Raw genomic sequence first — 27889 nt, 5'->3', positions numbered from 1 at the left:
ACATGTGTATGAAACATTTGTGCATCAGGGAATGGCCCGTGCGCGCTTGTGCCGCCGGCGCGCACGTCGACGAATCGCACTTGCTCTCTAGAGGCTCATGCTCGATTGTGATCCGGCACACGTTGCACTGACGCACAGAGTTGTCTGAGCGGGCAGAGCGGGCAGAGCGCTCTGAGCGGGCATCACATCGACGTGGTTCTTGTTCAAGTCTGTTGTCTCATTCAACATGTCCTGCCCATCGTCCCCCGACACGCCTTTCAACACGACCTTTAGCCCTCCTCTTCCCGCCATGCCTGGAATGCCTGGACCTCTGCAGCCTCCCAAGTCGCCCGCTCTCAAGGCCGCCGAAGCCGCCGCTCGCGAGAACGGCCTCGGCCTCAGCACCCTCAGCCCACCCATTACGCCTGCGCCTCTCGCCCCGCCCCTCCTCCCGCGTATGGCGACGCCGAGCCGCGCCCCCTCTCCTCTCCCAAGCCGCGCGGGGAGCCCGTACCCGAGCCGCGCGCCGAGCCCCGGTCCCCGTACCCTCGCACCTCCACCGATCGAGGACTCGACATTCTACGACGGCGACTTTGAACTCATCTCTGCCGACAACGTCCGGTAGGCTCCTGTCTGATCGCGCTGACCAAAGCTTCCGCGTGCAAGCGTATCACCTCTTTTCGGCGAGGTAGGTTTTCTCTACATCTCCACTGATGACAGTACCGGTCTCCGGGCGGCAGCAGAGTGGGACGACTCGGGCCGTGCCCGCCATTTCAACTTTGACGACAACGAGCTCGAGGCCGCCCTCGTCATCCGCGCTTTCTTGCGCGTCATCACAACCGGTACAGTGGCAACGACCCCCGACGGCAGCGGAACGCCCTCGGTATCGGCGCTGCGCCGCCTCATCCTCTTCCTGCGCAAGTGGGACTGCCCCGTTGCTCTTCAGCTCGTGCTCTTCAAGGTCAAGGAACTGCTTAACCAGGGCATCAGTGTGCCAATGTACACTTTCATCCTCGGTGCTACGGCCGACGATATTGAGACGTGCTCTCTCGCGCTCAAGCATGTGGGCCAGAGCTGGAACGGAGCGGGATACACCGATGTTCGCAATGAGGGGACGCCGGGTGCGTCGACTATTGATCCGACGCACCTTCCCTACACGCTTTGGAGCTGGGTGCCGAGCGAGTACATGTGGGCTCTGAGTCGGGCGTGGGGACGTAACCTCAAGGATGGGACGCGGCTGCCCGACGAGTTCAAGCGGGCGCTGGCTGTCATCAAGGGTGGGTAGTAGGGGAACGGGGGCGGAAAGAATGACGGAGGGATAGATAGAGAGGGAGGGTTGGAGGGTTGGAGGGTTGGAGGGTTGGAGGGTTGGAGGGCGGGTTGAGAAGGGAAGGAGGGGCAAAGGAGAGATGACCAGGAAAGGCCGCGCGGTCGGTCCGAGAGCTTTGAGAGACGCGTGACGCCCAATCCCCAGATTACCATATCTCTGGCTAACTCCAGGTGGCCACAGTCGGTCGTCGTCGAGCGCGACGTGCTAAACGCAAAGCATCAAGATCAGAGTGAGTAGTTGGAAATCTGTGACGGTGACAGTTTGGAAGAAGGGGAACCCGGCCAACGCGGCCAACGCGTCGACGGTGCCATGGCCTAAGCGCGATTACGCTCAGGTCGGCGGCCCTCGTCACCCCCCTCTCCCTTCCTCGCTCCCTCACTCGCTCGCTCCCTCCCTCCCTCGCTCCCTCCCCTCGTTGCTCGCAAACTCGCACCTCCTTGCCTAACCATACACGTGGCGCAGACGTACCCACAGGGCAGGCGGGGCGGATGTCGGGGCGAATGTCGGGGCGAATTACTTGTGTGTGCATGTCCTAACGCATGACCCCATGGCATGGGTCATCCCAACTAGGCAACAGGCAACAGCAATCCCCCTTGGATTGGAGAAAGAGCGCTGACGAACAGTGTGTTGTACGTCTTTCCCACGCACAGCCCGTATCTGCTACCCCTCTACTCTACGCCCTTTTACGCCACCGCAAAACTAACGCCACCAACGCGCCACTTGATCACCTACTCTTCCCACCTCAAATACACACACCACACCACCCTCGTTTGATTCCAGCTATTGTCAGTGTAGCTGTGCAACCATAGAAAGACCTCTAGACCAAATGCTACTTGTCAAGCTCTGACGATGAGTGTCAGTGTGTCGGGTTGGATTGTCGGAATTGTGTCCTGTTTGTGTTTGCATGTGTGTGTCGACGAATGGCAGGAAGGAACCGCCCGAGATCTCTGTCAATAGCCAGATGACCGCATTGACACCTGGGTAGGGGTATTACAGTATGCACTCGAGCACATGCCGCGGGACGACCACACCGCATTCCCACCATACACCAAACGGCCCGGTCTTTGCTCTAGCTGTGCAAAAGTCAACAGGGATAGGGATCAAGAGCTTGGGCCCATTCCTCGCGCCGTCGCACCCTCGCGCTCTCGCGCGCGGTGGATTTGCTTTCTACAATTCTACAAAGCCACCTGGATCATCATGTCAGATGTCAGATCAGATTGCCACCATCCCTACAAAGTCTACCAATCAACTCCCCATTTGCTCACTGATGACTGGTTCAAAGACATGGGTGGGTTACATGCGTGTCTGTAGCTCTAGCTCTAGCTCTGCCTCCGGCATGTCATCCTTCTGATTCTGTCGCTCATTTATATCATATTCCCGTCTCTCGTCTCCTTCTCTTGTTCCTCAATCAAGTACACCAGTACAGCAGACCTTGAACCTCACTCCCACTCCCACCCACAACCCAACCCAGACATGCTTCACCCAGACTACACTGCCGGCGACGCCGAACTCCACTCTGCTGACGGCGTCGTATTCCTCGTCGACCGAGTCCGTCTCTCCCAGGCAAGGTGAGCTCTTCTACTCTTGACATGGCCAACCCCAGCCCCGCCTTGCGTACCCTTGAATCCCCTGTGCGTCTCCCTGCGCCGGCCCAGACACTCGCGCCCTTCCTCCGTGCTGCCCTTGGAGGGGACCCCTTCACCACCGACCTTCTTGCTTCACGCGACTCGCTCCTCCTCCTCCAGACCTATGGGTGCAATACCGCTCTTCGCGCCGCTGTCACCGAACTCAAGGTCCGGCTTATGGATGGCGCCGCGTGCCCTGTTCAGGTCTTTGTGCTTGCCGCACACCTCCGCGACCTCGACCTCTGCCGCACCGCTATCGTCTATGGCGACGTGCCCCAGAGGGCCACGGCCGTATACGAGGACGTCTTCTACGACTCAGACGACGAGGCTAGTTCGGATGGACCTAGTTCGCCCACCATTAGCACCGACCCCGCCAATGTGCTAGCCCACCTCGAGACTATCCCACACGAGTACCGCACTGCCATGTCGGCAGCTTGGAACTCGTCGAGTGACCCCCGCGACCGTGGAAACAGTTTTGTCCGGCACATGTGCCTTTGTGAGTCGAGCCGCTGGCTTTGGCTTGGCTGACATCAGCGGCCAACTAGCCCAACCAGCCCAACCATCTTCACAAGTCAAACGAGGCCATGTCCATTGACACGTCCAACCCATCATTGTCCGCTAGCATTCAACATGACCCCCGCGCCTTTGTCCATTGCTTACCTTGTACCATTCCCTCCACCTTCTCTGTACTCATATCATCATCTCAGTTTCCACGGCGTCAGTCTGATAGATTAGGCTGTCCCGTCATCATGCAACATGTGTCATACTCCCATAACGACCACCCTACGACGAGAACTGCGCCACCAGATACTGGCTGACCGACGTTGGCGACAATGGCGTGCCCAGGTCGGTGATGATAAAGTCGACGAGCTGGGGGAACGTGACGTCGAACTTTGGCTGGTTGGCCATGCACGCCTTGGTCAGGTCAGGCGTGGCTGCGTATGCCAGTGCGCCGGCAGGGGTCACAGAACCACTAGGAGGTTGGGACGCGGACGGACGGCGCAAGTGCGAGTGGTCCGGAGTGGTCGGGATGTCGGCGGGGAGCACCAGCGGCATCTTATTCGCGTCGCGCGGCATGGGCAGGTCGGTCTGGGAGAGGGGATAGTGGCGCAAGAACTTGTACGACTCGGCCAGCGCGTACACGGGCTTCTGCATCGCCTTGGCGACGAGTGCGACCTGGTACGTTCCGACCGACGAGACGAGTGCTCCGCTCTCGACGACCGCCTCACACCCGAGCAGCACCATGTCGACGCGCTCCATTACGTATCCGACCGCGCTGTCGAGCACCACCTCGCAAGGGATGCCAGCGGATGTGAGGATCTGCTGAGTGCGTTGGCTGCCGTCAGTGGGGAAGCGGGGGGAAGGAAGGAAGGAAGGAAGGGGGTGAGATGAGCTGCTCACCCGAGGCACCCAGGACGCGCTTCCGTCACGTATACGCTGACGCGCTTGTGCTGCTTGTGCGCGTTGAGGATGGTCTGAATAACGGTTCTAGAGTACGAGTGTGTGAGGATCTGGGTGAGCGACATCCTCAAGTTCAACGCACGACACAGTCATCACGCAGAAAGTCGACTGCCTGCTGAGCAATCTTGTCGCGTGCCTGGGGTGCCGTCACCGAGCAGAACGAACGGCCCTGCTGGATAAGCTGGCGCTTGTATGCCGTGAATTCGCCTCCGCTGTCCATCGATGCTGCGAGGAAACGCTCCCACAGCTGGCAGCCGGCACGCACGCCGAGACTGCTCTGCGTCGCGATGAGGGTCTGACGTCCGTGGAATAACTCGATAGCAAGACCGGAGAGGGTCGTGGCTGTCGACGCCTCCATCAGCTCGACTAAGGCGAGGATCGCCGCCACGGGGTGCGGGTACTGCTGTCAGTGATGTCCAGGTGGTGCGAGAGTAGGTCAAGACAGAGCCTAGCTCACGCGAACAGCGTGTCAAGCCCTTAAGCCCTTCTCTTGCCCTCCTATCGCGCCTGCTCTCCATGCGTTTCTTCCTCACTCCCCGCCTTGTTCGCACTCCACTCACCTTCTCGTCCGTAAGCGCACGCTGATACGCAACCACGACGTCAAAGTCCTTGGATTGCCGCATGGTGGATGTTGACCCAGGATTTGGGCTATTTGGTGACGACGTGGCAACGGATGCCATTGTAGTAGAGGGGAGGAAGTGGTGGAGGACCGACTGTGGGATTGTGTAAGAAAGAGTTCAAGTAGAGATGAGTCGAGTTGCCAAGTTGGAAGTTCACGACATTGTCCGTGCCTGAATCGGTAGCTTGATTGACTGGCAGGAGGCTGTTACCTATTTCAACTATCATTTGATCTCATTTGAGACACATCTAGGCTACAACGTTGCTTCCTCGCCTCGCTCTGAACCGCCCCTCACCTTGGCCTGCCACACCACCCCCTCTACCCTTCCCAGATAAGGTCACTAGATCAAAGAACCACAGACAAAACGCCACCATGTCAGCACGCGACTACACAGACTCCGAGTCTGACGGCGACGTACCACTCGCCTCTGCAGCATCCACTCCCCGCGGCGTATCCCCTCACTCGCCGAGCAAGGATCACGTTCGCATCAAAGTAAGTTGTTTTCTCTACGGTGCTGATCCAGCTCCGGCCAGGCTTGATACACTCTGCCGAGCCGTCTCCGTCCGTCTCGCCCCCTCCGCGCTTCAAGATCAAACTAGGCATGAAGCACGCTCGGCAGGCAGCATACTCGTCCTCTGAGGACGAGAATAATCCCCCAAAAAAGCAAAAGACGCACAAGTCTCCACCACCGACTGGTCCGATTCCCAAGCACCGTAAGTATGAGTGGTTAACGCCGAGCGCAGCCGGCGCGTCACATCACGGTCCAGAGGGGCGGAGCGAGCGCGCCCAGTCGGCAATATCGGCCATGAGCGTCGCCAGTGCCGACGATCCCGTGGAGAAGAAGAAGAACTCGCGCCGCTCCGTCGGCAACCCTGGTCCAGGCAAGGCATGGCGTAAAGGCATGCGTAAGGGCAACCCCATGCCGTGGAAGGAGGGAAGCAGCTTCATGGGCGAGAAGATTCGCAGCTCACCACTCGCTACGCCCCAGCGCGCCAGTGTGTCCCGCGAAGTGTCGCCTGATCTCGGTGGGTTTCGGTGATGACAAGTCCACGGATGTATGTGGCCGCTGACAACAGACGCCATGCTCCTCGCAACTGTGACGCGCGAGCGTGAGCGCGTTGAGCGCGAGCCAAGCCCACCCTTCATGCTCGCTGATGCGGACAAGCTCGGCATCCCCGTGTTTGCCAACCCCGTCATCCCGCCCAAGATCTCACTCAGCCAGTTCCCCAAAGTCACCCAGACGTTTGCGCGGATGGACCACAAGCCGTGGCCCAAGGAACAGGTACGGAAGTGGACGTTCGACGAGCGCGTGATCCAGGGCGTGGGAGGCGGCAGCCTCAAATTCAAGACGTGGTCTAGAGGTGAGTCAGCGCGGGCGCAGTTGTCAATCTGGCCGTCGTCACTAGCAGTGTCGTCATAATGGCTGTGGCGGGCTCTGGCGCAGTCCAGTTGCTGGGCAGCGTTTGCCTTCTGAGCCAACACACATTCCCCGCGTCGAGAGGACCGCACTGTGGGCTCGACCTACACTGCTACCAACGTCAACCCGGGCTGACACCAGGCCCCGACTCGCAACTCTCCATGGTTGTGGCGGCGCAGCGCGAGGCCGAGGCCGCAGCGCGCGCCGCCAAGCGCGAGATGAAGCAGAAGGAGAATGAGACGCCCGAGCGCCCACCCTTCGCTCACAGCTTGTCATCAGACAGCGTACCCCGTGCAGGGAGCGTTGATGAGGAGAGCGAGGCGGATGGGGACGACAGTGCGCGCGAGAGTCCCGCACCGCGTAGACGTAAGCCTGCCAAGCCGCGCAAGAGCAAACTTGCGCAGGAGATTAAACCCGAGGCGGAGAGCAGTGTGCCGCCCGAGTAGACGTGAAGGGAAACGACCGACGGAGATCAAACGTGTAGAATGGGCCCGAGACGCGGGTGTCAAGAGCGTAGCGATAGAGCAGCTTGACCCAGTTACATGTGTGATACCATCCTTAGTTGTACAGATTACCTTCATGTCTTAGTCTACTCGCGCCGCCGCGCCAGCGCCACGATCAAGTCGGTGTTCCATCCAATCCGCCACTCGCCGAGCCGCTTAAGCTCTCGCCATACTTCTCCTTCGGGCGGTGCAGTTCCCGAAGGCGGGTAGATGACAAAGTCCGCTTCACTGAGGAGGGAGCGCAACAGACTCCCAAGCAACAAGCAGATGAGACAGGCGATGATAACCGCCGGAAGGGGCACAGGGACAGTCAGGCGCTCCGCGACACTTGGGGCCGCCTCAGTGATCGGCTCGAGGGCAAGTGAACTCTTCGGTGCTGGGGACGCGCGCTCGCTTGGTAGCGGGGCAGGCATACGGACGGGCGATGCGTGCTTCGAGGCTGGCGCGGAAGCGCTGAACTTCATCGGTAGCCGCCAGAATGTGTACCGAGGTGCCGGCGCAGGCGGGATCACCTTCGGATTGGGCTCCGGCGCCAGTTCCTCCTGATGTTAGCTAAGCTGGTAAACATCCAAACCCACCTTCTTCTCTGGAGGCAGCTCGGCGCGCTCGTTCGTTGGGGTCTTCGTGTCGAGGCTGTTTGTGTCAGAGTCCCCCTCGGGCTGTGGCGCAGGAGCTGGCGGCGTATCAGGAAGGTACTGCCGCGCGATGGCGAGCGGTTTGTCGAGAGACACTGCACCGGGCGCATTGACCACCTGCGGGAGCTTGAGCTTGATAGGCTCCTTGTGTCGCAGGCTCTTCCGTTCGTCCTCGACAGACAGCTCGGTGCCCTCGAACATGTAGGCTGGTGGGTCGGAGCGGCGGGGCAGTAGGCGCACTTGCACAACGGCTCCATCGTTGATCAGATCGAGTAACCAACGGGGCCGTGGGAGCGGGGCCGTCTTGCCCGTCAGCGGATCGTTGACGGGCGCCTCGTAGCCCGACGTCGGAAGGGTCACGCGGAGCATGTGCCGCGTCTGGGAGGTTGGGTCGAGGCTCGCGGTCTGGAGGACGGAGGGCGCTAACGAGATCACGGAGCACTTGAACGGCATGCCGAGCTTGTCACCGGGGTAGTCGAGCGGTAAGACGCTCGCGTCGGAACCCCCAGGCCCATGGTACGCTTCTGGCAGGGAGACGGCGCGAATGGCAATTTCGCATCCGTTCTTCACCAGCTCGGCAGCCACATCGATCTCGGCGACGATCAAGTCCCGCCGCCCACGCCGGAGGTCCTCCGTGTAGTCGACGAAATGGGACCGGCTGCTTGCCATAGAGCTCTTGCTGTCACTGTGTGAGAGTACTGGGCGGAGCTTGATGTCGCGACCGGTGGGCGGCTGTACGGTAACGGTGATGACGTAGTCGTCGCCGTCGATGACCTGGTCAATTGGCACCTTGTACGCCTCGATGCCGTCCAGCGCCCATGGACCCTGCGCAGGCGGATCGGGCGTGGAGACGCTCATCGTCGGCCAACGGGAGCGTGACGGCGGGCCTTGGGTCTTAAGAGCATTCTCGATGTGGAGAAGTGCTCTCGGCAGACCCCCATTCAGCATGTTGTTGACTGACACCGGTATGTTTCCCCCGTAGTCAAGCGCGCCGACGTACATGCACCGCGTGGAGGGAATCGCGTACTGCTCGTGCGAGTAAGGGTCGATCGTCTCCAGGATCCAACCCTCAATGATGAAGTTGCACGTCGGCATCACGCTCGGGTTATACTTTGACGGATCGAGGCCTAATGTCACGGAATCGAACATGGACGACGAGGCGTGGAAGATGGTCGACAGTGATGCGTGCGAGGCCACTGAAGGCGAGGGCGGTGGACTGTCGGGTACGCGAGCGACAACCGTCGCCACGAGCGCGCTCCGCGACCTGAAGGGGAAGGCCGTGTGCGCGACCACATGCGACGTGGTGATACCATACCCGTACGTCTGGAGACGCTCAGGTTTGTCAAAGTAATCGGTCTTCCGGAACGCTGAGACGGACGCAGAAACTTCCTCGGCCGTGAAGCCCTCGATGATCCGCCCTGCGCGAAAGACTGGGAAGCTGTCCGAAACGTGGCTCACAGTGCGCTTCTCAACCTTGAGCCCGTCGCGCTCCGCCACTGGTTGCCATCCGAAAGGGTCAGTCGACTCTCCATCGCGGTCGGCGTGAATACGTGTGAGCTGGGATAGGGCTCGCATCGCCGCGTCCACTGGTGTGCTCCCTGATGCGGGTGTGGGCGTGGGGCCAGCCATCGGCACTAATGTTGCGCGAGTCTCAGACGCCGACGAGTACAGCATGGAGAAAGGAGTGGTGATCCGTCCGAATAACGACGACTGTGTAGCAGTCTTGAGCAACTCATCGTCCTGCGCCGTGCTCCGCATGGACATGTTGCTCTGTCGCTTGCGCAACACCCCCATTGCAGGCGGCTGGTCGAGGGCGGCCCGCGAGGCTCGGGACCGCTTCTGCTTCTGCAACTGCTTGACGTCCCCCTCGGATAAGTCCTCGTTGTCGATCTTCAGCTTGGACCCGTTGACCGTTAGACTCGTCTTGCCGCCCGTCGTCGCCGCGCCACGGCGCACTGTCAGGGTTACCGAGTCCGATCCAAGGACAGCTGCGTCGTGCTCGATGGTCAGCCACAGACCGCCACCACTTGGCGACAGTCGGTGACGCCTGAGTGCCGAGACACCTTTTGGTGGCGGGTCGATGAGCACGAGGATGCTGTTCGACCACTTGTCTGGGTCGCAGCGTATTCCACACTCGATCGTGCTTGCGGCTGACGCGTTGCCGTTCACCATCTTGGAGCTGATCGTGGCCGCATCGCCAAATTCTTTCTTCTCGGGTAACGATGCTAACCCAGGGAACGCCGTCGCGGTGCATGAGGAATCCGACTTGCGGCCCTCGTCGGGTTCGTACTCGATCCGATACGTCTCCTTCTCGAGGTCGTATCGCGATGAGACGGCTTTAGCACCACCCAGCCGTGTCACCACTGGAGGCGCGCCGTGCTTTATCGCAAACTCGCCCATACCCGCTAACGCCGTCATCATGACCTGCGGTATGGATGACTTGTTCGACCATCCTCCTGGGTGGCTCTGCTCAAGAAGAGTCACTTGTGTTGTGTTCGGCGATAGCGCCTCGATCGACCATCCCTGTAGGTCGATTTGTGTTCGGATCACATTAGGGTCGATGCACGGAGGGATCACAGGGAAGAGGTCGTTGTCCTCCGTGGAGAAGCCGAATATGTGGACGGACGAAGGTGACTTGTATGTCGTGCGCACGAGCACGGAGTCGCGTGCGCTGAGGTCAGCTGTGGTGGCGGGGTAGTTGGCTCACGAAGTGGGCCAAGATGGCTTGGACTTGAAGTGCCAAACGTCTGTTAACTCGCTCACGTCCTCCAGCAGTGTCGCATCCTCGTATGTCTTGTCCCACACTGGCTGGGTGCCAGGCGTGATGATTGTCGCGAACAGATCCCATACGCCCACACCAACGAACACTGCCTCCGCACGATACACAACGAGTGTCTTGTCCATCGAGTTGAGCTGATGCACAGACACCCCCTTGGACTCGGCCACAGGTTTCCATTTCGGTTCTGGCTCCTGCAAGAGGGCGGTAAAGTCTGCAGTTAGTCCCGTCACATTCCAGCAATCTCACAGATGTAGTTGCGCCTGATAAGACTAGCGATATTCCTCTCTGCGGCGAGCGAGCGCCCATTTCGAGGATGTTCGAAGGAGCGCGGCGGCGAACCAGTTGTTGATGTGTCTGCTGACACTGAAGAGACTGGCAATGAAACTGCGCTCGCCCCTGGCGATCCATCGAGTAAGTCACGCAACGGAGCTATGCTCTCCATCTGCTGTACCGGCACAGGGGTACCGTTGATGCGCACTCGACCGCGTGTCGGTGACGAAGCGGTCTGCTCGATCGACACCTTGACGATGACACGCTCGTCGTCCCCTCGCAGCTGCGCATGGTTCAGCCGGAAGAGCAGCCTCTTGGGCGAGGGAGATCCTGAGACTAATGGTGGCAGCTGTCCCACAAATGTGTTCCACATTGTGGACGACGAGTCCTCGCCGTTTTGATTCTTGGCCTGGATCTGGACGTCCCAGCCGAGTGTCGATGACATCCCAAACTCGAGTTGGCGCTTCGTCCCGTCCTCGATGTCATCCGTCTTGATGACGTTGTAGCTCGTCGACAACATCACACGAGCCGGGTCGTAGCTCATGTCCGAGATTATCACGCTGTCTCCATAGCTGAGGAGGGAAGGCATCTTCTCGCTTCCATCACGGACGAAGTCGACCAGGCCGACGATGACGGTGGGAAGGTGCTGAGGCACGGCACCGCCGACGGCCCAAGTCCCCTTCGGATTCCATGACCAGAAGCACGTAATGCGCGCCTTGCCTTCCGGCAGTGGTGGGTCGACTGTGCGTGCGGCGACACCAGGGAGCTGGATGCACCACGCTAGAAGTGAGACGTGGGCACGCACGTACGGAGGTGCGGGCCGGAGATAGGGAGGCTCATGTCGGGAGCGAGGGAGGGATGTTGAGACGTCGATAAGGGTGTGCTGGTCTACCATTGTCCGCGAGATAGTCACTGCGTCACGCGGGCTGAAGTGAGCCTTCCGCACCCAAACATGACTCACCTCGACGGCCACCCTAATCGGTAATTCGTCTTTGTGACGCGCGTCTGGGTGTCTAAGAGGTTAAGCAGTTGCGCCTCATCTACCATGCTGTCCCCTGCCGTCAGCTCCCCGTTCACTCAATTGCTGACTCACAGACGGGCCGGGTTTCTGGTGTTGCGAGACAGCCGCGGAATGTGTCGACGTTGACGTCTGTTCCGCAGTCGACGTCAACGACGGCACGGAACACTTCTCCGCCCTTTCCGTTGCGTCTGTGGATGGTCACGTCGCTTGGCGTGATGCGGCCTAGGGAGGCCGAGCGACCCTTGCCATCACGCACAGAGCCTGAGGTGGGTGGTGGCCGAGGCGGCCCCGAGACGAGCTTCCAGGCAGAGGACGACGAGCTGGACAGCAGTGCACGAAAGTACGCAACTGAAGAGTTGAGCGCATCGTGCCACGCCGTCTCGAGCCTGGGCGTCAGTGATGGGTGTCGCGGGGTGACATACCTTGAGCCGTCATCGAGAATGTCCTTGGACATTGTGCGTTGGCCTGCTCGATCGGGGCACAGGGGCGCTGTGCGATTGTCGAACTGCAGGCCGATAAGGTTGATGGGAAAGGGAGTACTTGGGCAATGCGATGAGATGAGTTGGTTGTATTGTTGTGAAGAGGTTGAAGGGTACAAGTTGTCGCTCGGACGATGAAAGTAGGGAGCAGTTGAGCAGTTGGGTGGCTAACTGACGAAACGATGATGTCACGTGGCAGGCTCAGAACACACCTTCACCCCCCCCCCCCCCCCGGCGCGCCCCTCGCCACCCAACGTCGCCAACAATCATCCTCGCTGTCATCACACACTCCTTTCACCGTCGTCTATAACATCCACATCTGCACATCGCCAGCAAAAGGAGGTCTGCAAAGGCCATGCCAAACCCCTTCGGCATGTTCGGCTCGGACGCCGGCTCAACCCCGGCCTCGTCCTCCCCCAGTCGTTCCGCCTCTCCCGCACAGACCCCGGGCACCCTCCCTCCCACCTCTCTCCGCCGCCCCGCTTCCCATGGACGGCTAGCCCAACTAATGGCTCCAGGGAAGGGGAGGGTGCGCAGCGGCTCGACGGCGTCGCAGGAGGTGACGACGACGCACATCACTGCACACGCGGACGATTCCACCGTTGCTGGCCGCCAGACACCAGAGCAGCGCCGCCGCTCCGCGCGCGGTGAATATTCTGCTGAGCACGCTAACGCCAGCCGCTGCCGCGTCACTCCTTGCCAGTGATGTACGGTACAAGAAGTTTGCGTACCAGGTCGACAAGAGCCTGCAGTCGTTTGAGAACGTCAACGAGTGGGCAGACTTCATCTCTTTCCTCTCCCGTCTGCTCAAGGTGCGCCACCACGCGGCCGTGTGCTCACTTAGACACTCCAGGGCCAGTCGCCACAGTACTCCGAGATCCCTCGCAAGGTCACCGTCGCGAAGCGCCTAGCACAGTGCCTGAACCCCGCGCTGCCCGCCGGTGTGCATACTCGTGCGCTCGACGTGTATAGCCAGATCTTCAGTATGATCGGGGTGGGTGCAGCTAGCCCCAACAGTTGCTAACGCCTACAGACTGAGGGATTGAAACGCGACCTCCTCATCTGGTCGTCAGGTCTGTTCCCGTTCTTCCAGAACGCGTCCACATCCGTCCGTCCAGCACTTATCAACATCTACGAGACATACTACCTCCCACTGGGCGAGGATCTCAGGGCGGCGACGAAGGCTCTGATCCTGGCGCTCCTTCCCGGAGTGGAGGAGGAGATTGGCGACTTCTTCGACCAGGTGAGCTGTCCTCCACGCGCTCGGAGCTGACGGCAGGTCATGTCTCTGCTGAACCGCCTTTCCGACGCAGTGTCGCAGAGATTCTTCCTGCAGAACGTCTTCCTCGTCCTCGTATCCAGTCCAGGTTCGCGCCTCGCTGCCGTCAACTACCTCGCGCGCGCGCTCAACGAACCACCAGTACACCTCGTCTCAGATTCAGACGTCGGGCTGTTGATACGTGGTGTCGCAGCTGTACTCGAGGACGACAACATGCTGGTACGCCGCGGTGGTCTCGACCTGTTGTTAAGAATATTGCCGATCGACGGGGCGATCCTGAAGTGAGCTGCTCGCCGATTTCGCTGACGCCAGGGACGCATCGCAGGGCGATCGCGAGCACCTCGTGCGTGCTGTCAGCGCTGTCGTGCTTAACCGCGACGTGTCTCTAAGCCGGCGAGTGTACACGTGGTTCCTCAGTGCGGATGAAGCGTCAGAGAAGCAGGTCTCGTTCTTCAAGGAGCACGGGTTGAATGTTCTAGCGACAACGCTGGAGCACGACATGAGGCTGCTACCGAAAGCGAACGATGTCGCGGACGCGCAGTCTTCGTTCAAAATCTTCCTCTCGCTGCTGGATAAGTGGGAGATTGGCGAACCGCTGTCACACCGCCTTGCCGTACCATCGTTGGAGGCGTGCCGAGCGACAGCGGCAGCTGGTCACGACGAAGAGGTGAGTTCGATGATCTGGACAAAATTTACCTCAGGTTCGCGGTACCGCCTCAGCAGTGTACGAGGCCATAGAGCCGAGTGTGCTGTGGAGGCACCTCTACAAGGGTGTCGAGGCGGACATGGATGAGGGCAGGCTCACTGTAAATTGCTGTCCTACACTGAGCACTGACATTCTAGCATGTCAAGCTCGTATTTTGGCTCCTAACCACTCTTCCGCAGCAAGACGAGGAGACGATCACGGTACACGTCCCTTTGATGGCAGCGCGCATCCTCCGCGGTGTGGTGAGCTCCATTGATGGTGAACTTCCAATTGACAGTAGAACGAGACGAAAAACGGGGATGTGTTGGAGGCCACATTGAAAACGCTCGAGGCACTGCTCGTTGCCACTCCGGCATCTCTGTTCACCAATGTGCCAGAGAAGGCCGAGACATCCAACGGTCCCTCCAAATCGGCGGAGGAGCTTGCATACTTGGAACCGCTGGACGAGGAGGGGGCTGCCAAGGTTGTCCGCGCTACGGTTATGCCTGAGATGGTGTCCGACGTCTTCAAGTCGAGTGAGAAGGCGCTGAAGGAACGCTGGGCTCCTTCCCTGCTCCTCCACTTTGTGCAGCTCACCAAGGCCTTGATCGACCGCGAAGTGCCTCCCCTGAACGCTGTCGACAGCAAGAGCTGGTCGGCTGCCGTTCTTCAGTGTTTGGAGAAGGTGCACTCGTTCGCCGTAGTAGACGTTCTGGTCGACTCCCTGTTGCAGGCGAGCCGTTCGCGGCTGTTCAAGCCGCCCATCGATCTTGCCTCAGATGCGGTCATGAGCCCGGTCCTTGATGCCCTCTTCCGATATCTCCGACCTGACGCTGCTGCATACCACGCGCGCGCGGTCGAATTGCTGTGGGAATTCAACCAGCTCGCAGAGGTGCACACTCTCGAGAGCGTTATCGCACGGCGCATGAGCTCGCAGACACGCAAGTCGGAGGCATTCGAAGCGTTCGGTGTTCTCTGGCGCCAGTCTGACGATTCTATGCTGCCCGGCGAGATATTTCACGTTCCAATGTTTATGATTCTCGACGGTCTCAAGGGAGACGACCCCCAGGTCCTCCGCGCAGCTGAAACATGGATGCGTTGCAACCTTAGGTCGTACTTCCGAATGCTCGACCCACTCCTCCGCCGCACGCTAGCGCTACTTGCACAGCGTTCGACCAAGGCCACGTCGAGCGACGCGTCGCTCATGTACTACTTTGTCACCAGCCTGACTAGCCTCTTCCGCTTTGGTGGGCAGGGGCTAGGGAAGGCGTGCCAGTCAATGGAGATAAGCAAGTCTCCAAACACGCTCTTCGTCAACAGAGTCGAGGAGACGTTCCCCGAAGCCACGACGTATCTGGAGCTCCTGACCGGTCTTCTGACGAGGTCAGACCAATGGCTTAAACGATGAACTGACGGCAGGCTACTAGAATCCGCGCCAAACGAACAGCTCACGCTCCGTGTACAGTCTGGCTCCCTGGAGTTGCTACAGCTCCTCGTCGCCCGTGGGGACCTGTCAACGAAATCACAGGCTCAGGTGAAGAACGCCCTCGTGGAAAAGCTCTCCGAGGCTACTCAACACAAGCACCTCACGTTGCAGAACACGATGCTGCATCTCCTCCACGCAGCTCTGTCGCAGGGCACAGACCGGCGGCGTAGTCACCGCGTCTCCTCTTCGACGTTCTCGCTCCCTGAGCGGCCCAGCAGCCTGGACAACGCAGCGCACGAGTTCGAGGAGTCCATGCTGCACATGGTCATTGCGGGCGTTTCGGCTCCAGGTAACCGTCCGATCTTGCAGCACTGGGTCGACTTTGTGCTGATGACGATCCCGCACCTGGAACATGACCAACGGCAATTAAGAGCTCTCAACGACTGCTTTTGCGAGCAGCTGCGCATGACCATGCTCAAGCTCCGCACAACGTTTGCGATATCTACAGCTGGTGACGTTCCTGCCACTATTACGGAGTCGGAGCCCATCATGCTCATCGGAGTTATTGAAAGACTGGCCACAGTGCTTGGCGGTAGGGCTGGCGGCCGGCGGAGCGAGGACCGCGACCGGCGCGAACATGATGGCGGCGGCGGTTTGCTGGGTTACTTACCGACGGTATTCTCAGTCGAAGCACCGCAGGACACTGCTGTGAGTATAACAAATCTGGTGTCATATGAGCAATGGTATAAGTCAGACGAGCTGACGCACAGTCGAAATGCGAGGCTGCGCGATACCTCGACGATATCATGGACTGTCTGCTGGTAACGTGGACCGTGAGCGACGAGAGGGAAGCGCAGTCTGGCCCACCGAGTGCGACAACTGCCTCAAGGATACAGATCATGTCGCGCACACGGACGCGTGCGCGCAAGGCACTGGAGAAGCTCTTCAAAGCGCAGCCATCCGAGCTCGTAGCGAGCTCAGTACAGGTGTGGGCTGTACAGTCGAGCGACATCGAGGATTCAGCGATTTTCGACTGTCTCGACACACTGGCGCCGAGCGCTCAGAAGGTCGTCGACCTTATCTGCGAGCACATGAGCGGCAAGGGGCGTGGCTCAATAGAGAGGTGAGCCGGGTTGAGTCCGAGGCAAACTGACAGCAGCTCGAACCCTGCGCTCCCGGCATTCCTTGAGGCGTACATCAGTCGCCTTGAAGGTCCGATCGCGATCCAGGTGTGGAATGCCCAGTACGGGTACGCGCGCGACATCCTGGGCCAGTCCAACTCGCCATCAGCGCGGATGCTGCTCTTCCCCGTACTGCGGTGCCTCACGATGCTGGGTCAGATCGTGTCGACTACGAGCGCACTCGAGGACCGCCGTCTCCGGCGTGACCTGCAGGAGACGTATGTCAAGGTCCTTGACGCGGTCCTGTCGAACGCCTCGCGCTTGGGCGACAGCGCACTGTGGCAGCGCGGTCACACACTCAACGAGGGGAAGGCGCTGTCGTCGCAGGGCGTGCAGAAGGTAAACTAAGCCCAAGCAATGTAGCTGATCTCAGATCTACTTGTATATCGGGGACCATGTGCTGCGGAACCTGCGCACTTTCCTCGTGGACCAGGACCGCGTGTCGTCGGCGTGCGCCAGCGTGTCCTCAAACATCATCGCTCCGGCCTTCAAACAGCAGAAGGTTGACGACATCATCCTCTGCCTGCTCCAGGAGCTCACCAAGATCCCAGCGGCAGTTAAATCGTGGCGCCCACCCGTTGGCGACGCGTTCAACGATAACCGTTTCTTCCGCATGCCTCCCAAGGAGGCGGAGCAATGGCGACCACTCGTATGTGCCCTCATGGATAGCGACAAGGAGCGCCTCTCCGACCTCCTGGGGCGCATTGCCGCGGCGCCCAGTGCGAACATCTTCACGAACCGCGAGGCTGAGACGACCTCTCGCTCACTCAATCTACGACGCCTGAGCTTTGTGCTCCTCGCGGCCGAACGCAACCATCACTTAGCCCAGCTTCCAAGCATCCAGGAGAAGCTCGTCGAGATCCTCCGCACCAACGTCGTCTCGCCACGCGTGCACTCGGAAGTGTATCTGTGTTTGCGCGTGCTCATGACTCGCATTTCGCCACAGCACCTCGCCAACTTCTGGCCCGTGATTCTTGCCGAACTTGTAAGGTTCTGTTATGATAGAGAAACTGACAACAGCTCCGTGTGTTCGAGGCGACGATGGACGAGCCGCCGCCTGATGGGAGCGAGGATCTCGCGCTCGTGCTTGCGTCGTGCAAGTTCCTCGATCTGCTTCTCGTGATCCAGTCTGAGGACTTCCAGATGTGCGTTTTAAACCTAATCTCCCTTCTCTCCGCCATCCTGCCGTCAGGCTAACCCCAGCCACCAATGGATCTTCGTCACGGATACAACGGATGCAGCATACCCTCCCGAGCACTACAGCCCCGAGGCGCTGGTAGACCGTCTGGCAGAGATCCTTGTGGAGAGCGCTACCATACCCAAAGCCGACAACGCAATCCCAGTTGAGAGCTCCGACGGCCGCCCTCGCCGCCCGCATCTCGCGGGTGTGCGTGCCCTCGCCTCGCTGCATCAGTTGCAGCCTTTCTTTAGCCGCGCGAGCATCGACACCTTCGAGGGGGTGTACAATGATGCCGGCGTCGACTGGGACGCGATCGAGGACGGGCTTAATGCCGAGATCTTTGAGAGCAACTGAGGTGACAGCCCCAGACAGACGGGTATAGAGTCTAGATGCATCTATTTCTGCGCGTTGGTCCACATGGCGAGCTGCTCGGCGTCGATCTCCGCTATCCTCCGGTCGACATCGTTGCGCTTCTTCTCCAGACCTGCGAGGTAATCCTCATCGCTGAGCTTCTTGACAGGAAGGATGTGGGAGAGCACACCCATCATGCGGCTGGTGATGGGCGCGTCACCACGGCGCTCGCCGTCAGGCTTGGCGGGAGTCTCAAAACTCTCCATCACTTCCACGGCGGGTTCAAATGCAGGTGCGGGTTCTGGCAAGCCCTCACGCGCGCGCTTAGCTAACAGCTCGAGACGCCACACGCGGGACTGATTCACGAGCCCCTGCCCAACAGTGGCAAGAAGCCCGGCAGTGAATGCCGCTGGGATGAGGGTACGTGGTCCACCTGTCATAAGCGTTGGCGAGGAGAGTACGCACGAATAAAGGTGCTCAATCCGCCGCCAGCCGCAGCGCCCGCAATCGCGCTATCCAAGATCCGGTTCATGCGTACGTCCGAGATACTCTGCGGTTCGGTGATACCGGTCTCGAGCTCCTCGGCCCGGCGAGCATGTGCTGGGGTAGCGCAAACGCCCAGGAGTATGGGAGAGACGAGGTACTCGCGTGTACCGAAGAAGAAGAGGGACACGATGCCGCAGTTGATACCCATGTTCACGCCGAGCTGGAAGGGGTTCTGTTTGCGCGCCCAGCCCAGGGTTCCGCCGGCCCCCGCGCCCCCGAGGGCCGAGAGAACGACGGCCTGGGCTACAAAGAGCGGGGAGGAGGGGTCAATTGGAAAGTCGGCTGAGGCGAGGGTGCGCGTTGGGCGCTGGGGCTGCGTGGCCGCCATGGTGAGTTGGGACGATGAGGCGGAGGAGACAAGTGGAGGCGATAAAGTCTTGGGTGGAGGCATTTACAGTGGGTGCTGTGGGATTTGCAGATATAATGGAGGTGACGGCGGTTTTCAGATCATCTATTGAATAACGCCGTGGTAGGGAATCCTTGTTAAGTCTCCAGAAGCTCTGTTCATGCGCTATCCATCGATGGATTTCTTAGCCGTTACCCTGGAAAAGTACCTTACGATTTATCTACTTGATCCCCGCCTTAATACATCCTTATTGGCCTTTCTTATGTCTCTCTGGGGTATGGCAGGAAAGAGGCAAAGCGATTTTCCGCAACGAGAATCGAAAAACCCGCTTTCCCAAAAATTGATCCCGCGAGTGCTGCCCCACTCTCTCTTTGGTGGCGTCGCCTCACAGTGCTCACTAGCTCTTCCCACACTCACTGTGGTCCGATGAGCACCATGATGGGTGGTCCTCATTGCGAACGTTCAGGGAGAGTACGTTGGTGCTGTCTTGTGACAGAGTCACAGTCGCGCGTCCGGTCGGACAGCACGCCGCATTTGCGGAGCCGAGTCGTACTCGCACCTTCCAGATAACACGGCTACCCTTCCAGTGCACGCGTGCTGTACCTTCAAGTCACTCTCAGATGGGTTTGGTCATGATTGTGGACCGTGCTACCACTTGCTAGAGCAGTACGGCACACGGAGATTCCACAGGCCATACGCTGCGAAGCGTTATCAACATGACAGGTATGACGTTATCTGTTGCCATGTTGCACGTAATGAGAGATGGAGAGCAGGGGCCAAAGTATGAGTGGATGAGCTGTACAGGTACCGATGGGTGATCAACTGTGCCTGGGACAGATAACTGAATGGGTTGCAGAAGCGAAAACAGGCGAACACATCCGCCTTGCGCCATCTACAGTACATCACATTTAAAATCGCGAGGTGTGCGTACGCGCGTATTTGCGTAACAAAGTTAACGCGCTGGTGGTGTCCGGGAACAGGGCTCTCGAGCGCTGTTATTGATGTTCGCAGAGTCCCTGCAGCAGTTGCATACCAGATGGCAGCCAGGACAATGCAGAAATGGGGACAGGGTAAGGCACACGTTCCGCGCACGACGCGCGACGCGCACAGCCCATCGTCCTCCAAGTTGAACAAGCCATCGTGCATGCATATGGGTAGCATGGATATGTCGGACGATACAATCGAATATAGAATGATGCCAGTGCCATGATCTGTGAGCTGTAGATGGTGAGATTCTGAGAGCGCCAGTGTCCAGGGCGTCAGGGCCATATAATTGGGGGCGTTTGTTGCCTACAATTGAGTTCTCGGCCTTGGCATCTTGTAAGCCGGTCCATCAATTTAATCACCTCTGCAACTACCGCTCACACATTATGTGTCATCCACTGCACCTCGGTCATTCTCACATCCTCTCATTATCTCATTCTCTCATTCAGCGTTCCTTGCATCACCACTGCCAACTCTTCAGCAGCTCAGAACATCATCCACACTCTCTGACCCCACCAACTTCTGGCCATCCCCGCATCTTCCAATCCTTCGCCAGCCTCATCATATTCCCCTAATCCAACCCTCTCTCCCGACCTCCGTCAATGAAGCTCGCTGCCCTCGCCCTCCTCGCCGTCGTCGCCGCGGGTGAGTGCGCATCTCCCGTGCAAAGGCTGCTCACATCAATAAAGACTCACTGACACCAGCCCCGGCGCCCCTTCAGCACCCGATCTTCCGAGTCGCAGACGGGTGTGCAGCCCATTGCGTGATCCCGAAAGCCAAAGATGCGGGCAAGCTCCGCGATATCATCTGCTCGCGTGAAGGGCGGAGACGGATGCGTGGGTACCTCACCATTAGGTCCCTCGGTTCGCCAGCTGACACCAGTCGAGTGTGCCACGTGCCTTGATGCCGCGCCGGAAGAGCGTGTGGAGGCCGCGATGGACGAGTACCGCCGGGTGATGGCAGCATGCGAAGCCGAACTCGTGAGTCTGAGGCGGTCTTCCGTTGGCGGAACTCATGCCAGTTCAACGAGTAGCTTGCGCTCGTAATCTTTAGGCTCTCATAATCTTCTCTTACTTATTTGTACATGTATCCGTGTCGTCTCATTGCTCCATGCCCATACAGCCATAACTCGTAGATAAGAATCGAGTTTGAGTGCTTGAACAAGAGCTAATCTAAACTCTGGGTTAACAAACCACACCACCTGTTTTGTGGCGAGCACGTGACTTCCGGTGGAGCCCCAGGGCCACGACACTGTTCCGACGGCAGCAGCACTCACCTTGCACTTTGTCATCTCACTCTCCATGCGCATATGCCTCTGGGTATATGCCCTCCTCCATGTCTCGGCCACCTGGGCCGCAGCCATGGACGCGTCTCGACGCGCCGCACTGCGCGATGAGGTGCGCGACGTAAGTACGGCCGGCGTGGCATCGCCACTCTATTGCATCGCATCCTCCCTTGCACCACACATACTCACTCCCAGATGTTCCATCACGCCTTCACTGGTTACATGTCGTTTGCGTATCCGGCGGACGAATTGCGACCCATCACCTGCGCCCCACTACACCGCGATCCGAACCCCGCCAACATTGGCGTGAACGACATCCACGCCAACATCAGCATGACGCTCGTCGACTCGCTCAGCGCGCTTCCTCTGATCCTACCGGACGAGTACCCGGCAGCCGTGGAGCGAGTATCACGCATCAGCTTTGACCAGAACGTGAAAGTGCAGGTGTTTGAGATGACGATCCGGGCCCTCGGCGCACTGCTGAGCACCTACCAGAAGCTCGAAGCTCTGCCGGAAGATCCCAAGGCCCAGGCAGCGGCGCTGGGCATAGAGGGGACGACCGACGTGAAGAAGTACGCCCCGAGGATGCTCGAACTTGCCCTCGACCTCGGGACGCGGCTGCTCCCTGCGTTTAATACGCCGACGGGCCTGCCGTACGCACGCGTTAACCTGCGGCATGGGATCGAGGCGCGCGAGAGCTCCGAAACCTGTACGGCTGGGGCGGGGAGTTTGGTGCTCGAGTTCACTCTCCTCTCAAGGCTGACTGGCGATGAACGCTTCGAGGTGAGCCAGTCGACCGCAGCGAGGCCAGCTGCTATAAGGACGCGAGTTGGCTGACCCAAGGACCTAGCACACCGAGCGTTCATGTCGGTCTGGAACCGGCGGACAGCCGAGGACCTGGTTGGAAATGCTATCAGTGTCAACCACGGCCAGTGGCTGCAGCCCGGGATGAGTGGGACGAACGCGGGCATTGACTCCTTCTTCGAGTACGCGCTAAAGGGCGCGATCATGCTCGACGACCCGACATACATGGACGTGTTCCATGACGCGTACGCTGCGATTCAGACCCATGTGCGGACGAAGGACGGGTTTATTGTGAGCACGTTGCCTTCATCACCATCTGACTCCAGTATCGACCCGTGCAGATTCGCAGCCTCAGGCCTGCGTCGACGTCCGTGATTGACTCGCTCTCAGCTTTCTTCCCCGGCGTACAGGTGCTCGCTGGTGACATTGAATCAGCAATTCGCAACCACCTCGTCTTCTGGAACATTTGGCGACGGTACAGCGGCATTCCAGAGTCGTGGGCGCACGATGAGCGTACTGTGGGGTGGGCTGGGTGGCCAGGGCGTCCCGAGTTCATCGAATCGACGTACTATCTCTACACCGTGACGCGGGACGACTTCTACCTGCGTGTCGGTGAGCGTGTCCTGCACGATATCAGACGGCGCACAATCACGCCATGTGGCTTTGCGACGCTCGCCAACGTCGAGACAGGCGAGACCGAGGACCGAATGGAGAGCTTCCTGCTTTCCGAGACTCTTAAGTATCTCTACCTTCTCTTCGCAGACCTGCCGAGCGAACCGCCCACCAACACTGTCTTCACAACGGAGGGACATCAGTTGCACATCCCGCGTAACCTGATACGTCCACCCACGGCGGCACGGCGGGCACTGCACAAGCGCGAGGATCTCTACTGCCCGCCGTACATGCCGCAGACGCTGGGTGGATTGCCAGTCGGCATCGAGGGACGAGACGACTATGAGTATGCGCGCGCTTTGGTGTATGGGCCTGGGACGGAAGGCCTGCGTGTTGAAGAAGGACGGACATATGACGGGCTGGGGACGTGCGCCGTTCCCGAGGTGCCACGGTTCGCCTTCGAGCTCGTGCTCATGCCCCCCGACACAGATCCGGAGGCACCATTACCCGCGCACGACGCGTCGCCGAGTGCGGTCAAGGTGTGGCAGCAGGACGACGGGGACTGGATGATCACAGATATAGAAGGACTGCGACTCGGATGCCGCTGGCGCTTTGACGGGGGTGGGTACGACATTTCCAACATCGGGCCTCACCGTGTGCGGTACGGACAGCACGTCTTCATCTCAGATCCTAAGATGGAGGGGTATCTCCCATCGCTACCCCCTGAGAAGCCAAAGGAGGATGCGCTTGACGTTGTTCTCCTGGTCCGACATGCCGGCAAGGACGACACAGTCATACGTCTCCAGACATCGACGGCCGACTTTGGGAGGGGCTTCCTCCCGCTAAAGGGGGGTCCGGCGGAAGACGAATCCGTCAGCTCTGAACAGGCGCCGTTCTCCACCAACGTGGCACTCGACGCGCCGCTTCTCCTCGTTGTGCCAAAGAACACATTGAACGGTTGCACGGCCGTCGTGGCCAAGAAGCTGGACCCGAAACCCAAGGGGCCTTTCGCTCTCTTTGTCGCCCGTGGTGGCTGCAGTTTCGCCGAGAAGGCTCTCAACGCCGCGCATGCTGGCGCGTCTATGCTCCTCGTGGGTGACAACACGGCAGGTGGAGGCCATGTGCGGCCTACAGCGTCGGATGAGGCGGCATCCGTCCTCACGGAGCTACAGGGACTCCGTGTCGGCTTTGTGGGCCACGACGAGGCTATGGTCCTCGCCACTCTCCACAACGCTGCTCCGCTCGAAGTGGTTGTCGAGGGACCATTGGCACAGAGGGAGGGCAGTACTGTCCCAAAGCCGCAGAGGCGGGAGGGGCGGTTGGTTGTCGGGGAGCATGACCTGGTCAACATCCGGGTTGTCGAGGCATAGACATAGACACACGACTCACGACCTGTCACATGTACATTCGATTGCAAGATCGTAAGACAGTAGAGTTGAGGCACGGATAGGGACGCTGGCACTGAGGGTACTAGAGGGTAGAAGGTAAGGATGTAGGGAGAGGGTCTGATAGTTGACGCGTCTTTGGGTCATTGGGTCCTTTGGGTCATTTGGGTCGTGTGTCTTTTTCGAGGATGTTGGCCAAAGAGCAATGAGGGTTTTCGGGCTAGTGCGTTCAGGGAAAGCGGAACAAGACGCCAAACCAATGCCATCTCCCTGAACCACGGAAGAGTGAGATTCCCTCTCAAGCTCTCAAGCTCTCAAGGTTTTGCGGGCCGACCTCTTCCTACTAGCTTCCTGACCATCCTGACCATCCTGCAGCCCACCAGCGCCTGGGCCTGCGCCGCCTGCATGGTTTCCCATTTGGTGGTACTATTCGTCTCGTCTTCTCCTTCCTCCTCTTCCAGTGCCTCCTCCTCTTCCTCCTCCTCCTCCTTCAATCTCATCTCCCTTCGCCAACCCCATCTCGCGACTCTCCGACCTCTTGTCGTCGTCGCGACTTGGCCCCTTTCATCTCCTATCTCACTCCTCTTTCAAACACACATACGCCCTTTCGCGTTGCGCACGGACCAGCGCGCGATCCGACTCCCTCCCCGTCCCGTCGCTCTCTGCACTCACTCTTTTGCCTGCACATTCTTCTCTTCAATCTCCTCATCTCTTCGTCTCCTCGCCCTCCGTTCGCCCTCTTCGCATCCTCCGTTACTATACGCATACCTCTTGACACCTTCTCGAACCCCAGCCCACACCCTCTCTTCAGTGGCACTCGTGTCCCTGTCTGAGCGCCGTCGCAACCCCGGTCCTCCCTTTCGTCCCCCTTCCCTTCACTTGTTGTCCCCACCTTCCCGCCCCTTCCTCCGACTTCACAGACGCTCATCGAACTCGTACAATGCTCGCCCACCTGTTCGGCCTTGCGGCCGCTGGGGCACTCGTCGCTGCCCGCCCAGACGTCGAGCCAAGAGGTGAGTTGGAGACCTGGGCGCGCGGTGTGGCATGACTCTGCGTGAAACTGTACATGCGATGTCCACAGTGTTCGCCGCGGTGTCATGATGCTACGAGGAGTGGTGACTGGGTCCCATTCTATGACCCCGGTCCACCTTCCTCCACGTACCTCCCTCCACCGACTGACGTTCCCCACTAATCCCAGACGCCGCGCTCGGCTGCCCCAACCTCTACACCTTCCCCACTGCGAGTGACAACGTCGAGCTCTCCCCCAAGCCAGTGACCTTCACTTGGGACACTTCGTGCAAAGTCGGCACAGACAAGGTCGACCTGTTCCTCTACATCGCCGAGGCGAACAAGCTCGTCAAGGCGTACCAGGGCATCGCGTTCTCGGACGGCAAGTATGAAGCGCAGCTTATGCCTGCGTGGTGGAACAACACCGAGTCGACCACCATGTACGTCAACCTCCTCAAGAACGGCGGCATGGCCTGGGACACAACGTGGGCACGCGGCCCAGACTTCAAGGTCACATACGACAAGAGCAAGTTTTTCTCGCTCACGACGAGCAACGGCGTCGTCATGACGCTCACTGCGGGCGCTCCGTCGACGTCAAGTGACACCGTTTTCGAATCCGTCAGCCAATCGGACGGCCACAAGGTCTCCAAGGCAGTCATTGCTGTCGCTGTCATTATTCCAATTGTCATTATCTGTATCCTGGGCGCAGTGTGGTTCTTCTTCTACCGCCAGCGCGAGAAGAAGAAGCTGCAGCGCTGGTCGCAAGCGCTCAGCCAGGCTTCTAACATGGAGTGGGAGAAGGGTGCGCTCCCAGGCGAGCGCAACTCGTCTTACGGTCGCCCGAGCTCCCACTTTTCTCGCTCTGGTCGCCCGAGCACTCACTACTCGACGACTAGCGGCCGGCAGAGTATGGCGTTTGGACGCCCTAGCATGTCGAGCACTGGCCGTCCCACGTCGTCTGTAATGCTCGACAACATGGCTGGCGCTGGAGCTGGCATGCGCGCCATGTTCCCCGCCCACGGCGAGTACGGAGATGGTCCGACGCGCTCCTCGATCGTCCTGGCCGACGGCACGACGCGCCAGTCGCGTATCTCTTTTGCCGACCAGCCGCGGCCCTCGCTCGACGTCCTCCGCCAGCACATTCCCTCGGGCCTCTCGCATGCCGACTCGTACAACAGCTCGGCTGTCGAGGACTCACCGAAGCGCGGCTCTCCTCCTGTTGACCCATTCGCTACTCGTTCTTCGTTGGACGCATTACGCGACACCGAGGCAGCCGTGTTATACCGCATGGAGGCAGCACCGGAGGCCGAGGCAGTCGAGGCCCTTGAGCATGAGCACGATCAGCGGCATTCAGTTCAGGCCCCTGCCAAGTCTCCTTCGCAACCGGCAGTTGCTTATGGCCCTGACCAGATGTTGGCCGTCTATGCCCAGCGCGGCAAGGTCAACGCGTCGCCGGTCAACACGCCTACCCCTCCCCCGCCGGCCGCCAAGGCGCGCCCGAGTGCGATGAAGCGCCTTATGAGCTTCAAGGACTTGAGCAACGGACGGCGCACCCCGACAGGTCGCAAGACGCCCAGTGGACGCGATACTCCGGAGCTGCCGCGTGGTGCGACTCCCGACCTGGCCCGCGGGCCTTCGCCCGACCCAGAGAGCGTGCCAATGCGTTCGCTCGTGCACCTCAACAACGGCGTCATGTCTAAGGAAGCCGTCGACGCCATGCCTCGGCCTGGGCCAGGTGAGATGCGCTCCATGGTGCACCAGCACACAGGCGTGTTAGCCAGGGAGAAGGTGGACGCTATGCCCAAGCCTGGCCCGCCTGAATCGCACGAGGATGCCTACGAACGGCACTAGACGCCGATGAATGTACGTTGGAGGCGTTGGCGGGAGCGAGGGAAACACCTGCGTTGCGCTGGGCCAAGTTTAACCTAGCATACCAGGTGGTCATCCTGACCGCACCCACTCTGCTCTACACACCGGACATACACTCGGGCGCGGGGCTGCGCCACGCGGCCGTACGCCCTGTACGCTTAGATAATGGCTTGTAATGGATCATTTGGGATGCCTCTTGACGAGGCTATGCATTGTCTCGCTTAGGCTAGTGGCATTATGAGTGACCTGACGCGTACGCAAGAGCGTTAGGAGGTTGAGGCTGGAACAATGGCTGCGCCGCGACATCCAGATCAATAGAAGCTAGTCACACAATCAAGAACGACGACGAGATGCAATGCAGAGTAAGGAAGTGAGAGCCTGGAAGAGATTACGGCCGACGCGCGCTAGTTGGACGCAGCAACGGGCTCGGCAGCTTGTGTCTTGCTCGCCTCGTCGAACTGGTGTCAGCTAGTCGGCCATAGTCGGACAAGATGTATAGCAAACGAGAAAACTCTTCTGGTCAATCTACCTCAAAGCATCGTTCTTTACCTTCCTCCAACCTCCTCTCCCTTCCCGCCTTCCCCCATCTCGTTCCCGGTGATTCGTCCCTCCACCTCTCAGCACTCACCTCGCGCAGCCGCTGCCGCTTCACGACAAAGTTCTGCCCGATGACGACAAGGCCGTAAACCTGGGATCAGCTCAGCGCATGCACATCACGCCCCCGACAGCCCGCCAAGTGACTCACGCCAAAGCCCATACACCCGAACACAACGGTGCGGTGCAGGAGGTTTCCGATCGAGATCATGATGAGTGTTCGTGATGAGAGATAA

General features: G+C 59.5%; 10 protein-coding genes across 10 annotated transcripts; 7 read left to right on the top strand and 3 right to left on the bottom strand.

Annotated features, from left to right (window-relative positions):
* Window positions 1-226: 226 nt before the first annotated feature.
* CcaverHIS019_0303050 (uncharacterized protein) lies at window positions 227-2104 on the top strand (the record flags this gene model as incomplete). The annotated part of the gene is made up of 7 exons (XM_060598736.1): window positions 227-600; window positions 632-667; window positions 700-1256; window positions 1480-1492; window positions 1526-1538; window positions 1933-1938; window positions 2090-2104. 7 exons carry the CDS (start codon window positions 227-229, stop codon window positions 2102-2104), a joined length of 1014 nt encoding a protein of 337 aa, XP_060455500.1.
* A 678-nt stretch (window positions 2105-2782) lies between these two features.
* On the top strand, window positions 2783-3479 carry CcaverHIS019_0303040 (uncharacterized protein; the record flags this gene model as incomplete). Its single annotated transcript, XM_060598735.1, has 3 exons — window positions 2783-2877; window positions 2913-3430; window positions 3469-3479. The coding sequence occupies 3 exons, from the start codon at window positions 2783-2785 to the stop codon at window positions 3477-3479; spliced, it is 624 nt and encodes a 207-aa protein (XP_060455499.1).
* Window positions 3480-3717: 238 nt separating this feature from the next.
* Window positions 3718-5018, bottom strand: GCN3 (uncharacterized protein; the record flags this gene model as incomplete). Its single annotated transcript, XM_060598734.1, has 4 exons — window positions 3718-4270; window positions 4336-4445; window positions 4478-4795; window positions 4956-5018. The coding sequence occupies 4 exons, from the start codon at window positions 5016-5018 to the stop codon at window positions 3718-3720; spliced, it is 1044 nt and encodes a 347-aa protein (XP_060455498.1).
* A 368-nt stretch (window positions 5019-5386) lies between these two features.
* Window positions 5387-6877, top strand: CcaverHIS019_0303020 (uncharacterized protein; the record flags this gene model as incomplete). Its single annotated transcript, XM_060598732.1, has 5 exons — window positions 5387-5506; window positions 5538-5727; window positions 5782-6039; window positions 6091-6375; window positions 6573-6877. The coding sequence occupies 5 exons, from the start codon at window positions 5387-5389 to the stop codon at window positions 6875-6877; spliced, it is 1158 nt and encodes a 385-aa protein (XP_060455497.1).
* Window positions 6878-7020: 143 nt separating this feature from the next.
* CcaverHIS019_0303010 (uncharacterized protein) lies at window positions 7021-12093 on the bottom strand (the record flags this gene model as incomplete). Its single annotated transcript, XM_060598731.1, has 7 exons — window positions 7021-7476; window positions 7513-10240; window positions 10277-10559; window positions 10769-11544; window positions 11580-11673; window positions 11712-12025; window positions 12062-12093. 7 exons carry the CDS (start codon window positions 12091-12093, stop codon window positions 7021-7023), a joined length of 4683 nt encoding a protein of 1560 aa, XP_060455496.1.
* A 380-nt stretch (window positions 12094-12473) lies between these two features.
* CcaverHIS019_0303000 (uncharacterized protein) lies at window positions 12474-18223 on the top strand (the record flags this gene model as incomplete). The annotated part of the gene is made up of 15 exons (XM_060598730.1): window positions 12474-12765; window positions 12797-12930; window positions 12972-13112; window positions 13152-13361; window positions 13398-13678; window positions 13710-14064; window positions 14099-14203; window positions 14241-14345; window positions 14384-15465; window positions 15502-16216; window positions 16279-16631; window positions 16668-17028; window positions 17063-17674; window positions 17710-17834; window positions 17893-18223. The coding sequence occupies 15 exons, from the start codon at window positions 12474-12476 to the stop codon at window positions 18221-18223; spliced, it is 5202 nt and encodes a 1733-aa protein (XP_060455495.1).
* Window positions 18224-18264: 41 nt separating this feature from the next.
* Window positions 18265-19094, bottom strand: CcaverHIS019_0302990 (uncharacterized protein; the record flags this gene model as incomplete). Its single annotated transcript, XM_060598729.1, has 2 exons — window positions 18265-18653; window positions 18686-19094. 2 exons carry the CDS (start codon window positions 19092-19094, stop codon window positions 18265-18267), a joined length of 798 nt encoding a protein of 265 aa, XP_060455494.1.
* Window positions 19095-20698: 1604 nt separating this feature from the next.
* CcaverHIS019_0302980 (uncharacterized protein) lies at window positions 20699-21129 on the top strand (the record flags this gene model as incomplete). The annotated part of the gene is made up of 4 exons (XM_060598728.1): window positions 20699-20741; window positions 20801-20932; window positions 20979-21076; window positions 21118-21129. 4 exons carry the CDS (start codon window positions 20699-20701, stop codon window positions 21127-21129), a joined length of 285 nt encoding a protein of 94 aa, XP_060455493.1.
* Window positions 21130-21457: 328 nt separating this feature from the next.
* On the top strand, window positions 21458-24167 carry CcaverHIS019_0302970 (uncharacterized protein; the record flags this gene model as incomplete). Its single annotated transcript, XM_060598727.1, has 4 exons — window positions 21458-21502; window positions 21577-22164; window positions 22225-22476; window positions 22512-24167. The coding sequence occupies 4 exons, from the start codon at window positions 21458-21460 to the stop codon at window positions 24165-24167; spliced, it is 2541 nt and encodes an 846-aa protein (XP_060455492.1).
* A 955-nt stretch (window positions 24168-25122) lies between these two features.
* Window positions 25123-27041, top strand: CcaverHIS019_0302960 (uncharacterized protein; the record flags this gene model as incomplete). Its single annotated transcript, XM_060598726.1, has 2 exons — window positions 25123-25195; window positions 25381-27041. 2 exons carry the CDS (start codon window positions 25123-25125, stop codon window positions 27039-27041), a joined length of 1734 nt encoding a protein of 577 aa, XP_060455491.1.
* Window positions 27042-27889: the final 848 nt, after the last annotated feature.

The sequence above is a fragment of the Cutaneotrichosporon cavernicola genome (assembly GCF_030864355.1).
Source record: "Cutaneotrichosporon cavernicola HIS019 DNA, chromosome: 3".
Lineage (NCBI taxonomy): Eukaryota > Fungi > Basidiomycota > Tremellomycetes > Trichosporonales > Trichosporonaceae > Cutaneotrichosporon > Cutaneotrichosporon cavernicola.
The sequence above is the reverse complement of the archived record's forward strand: the minus strand, read 5'-3'. Positions and strand labels throughout refer to the sequence as shown.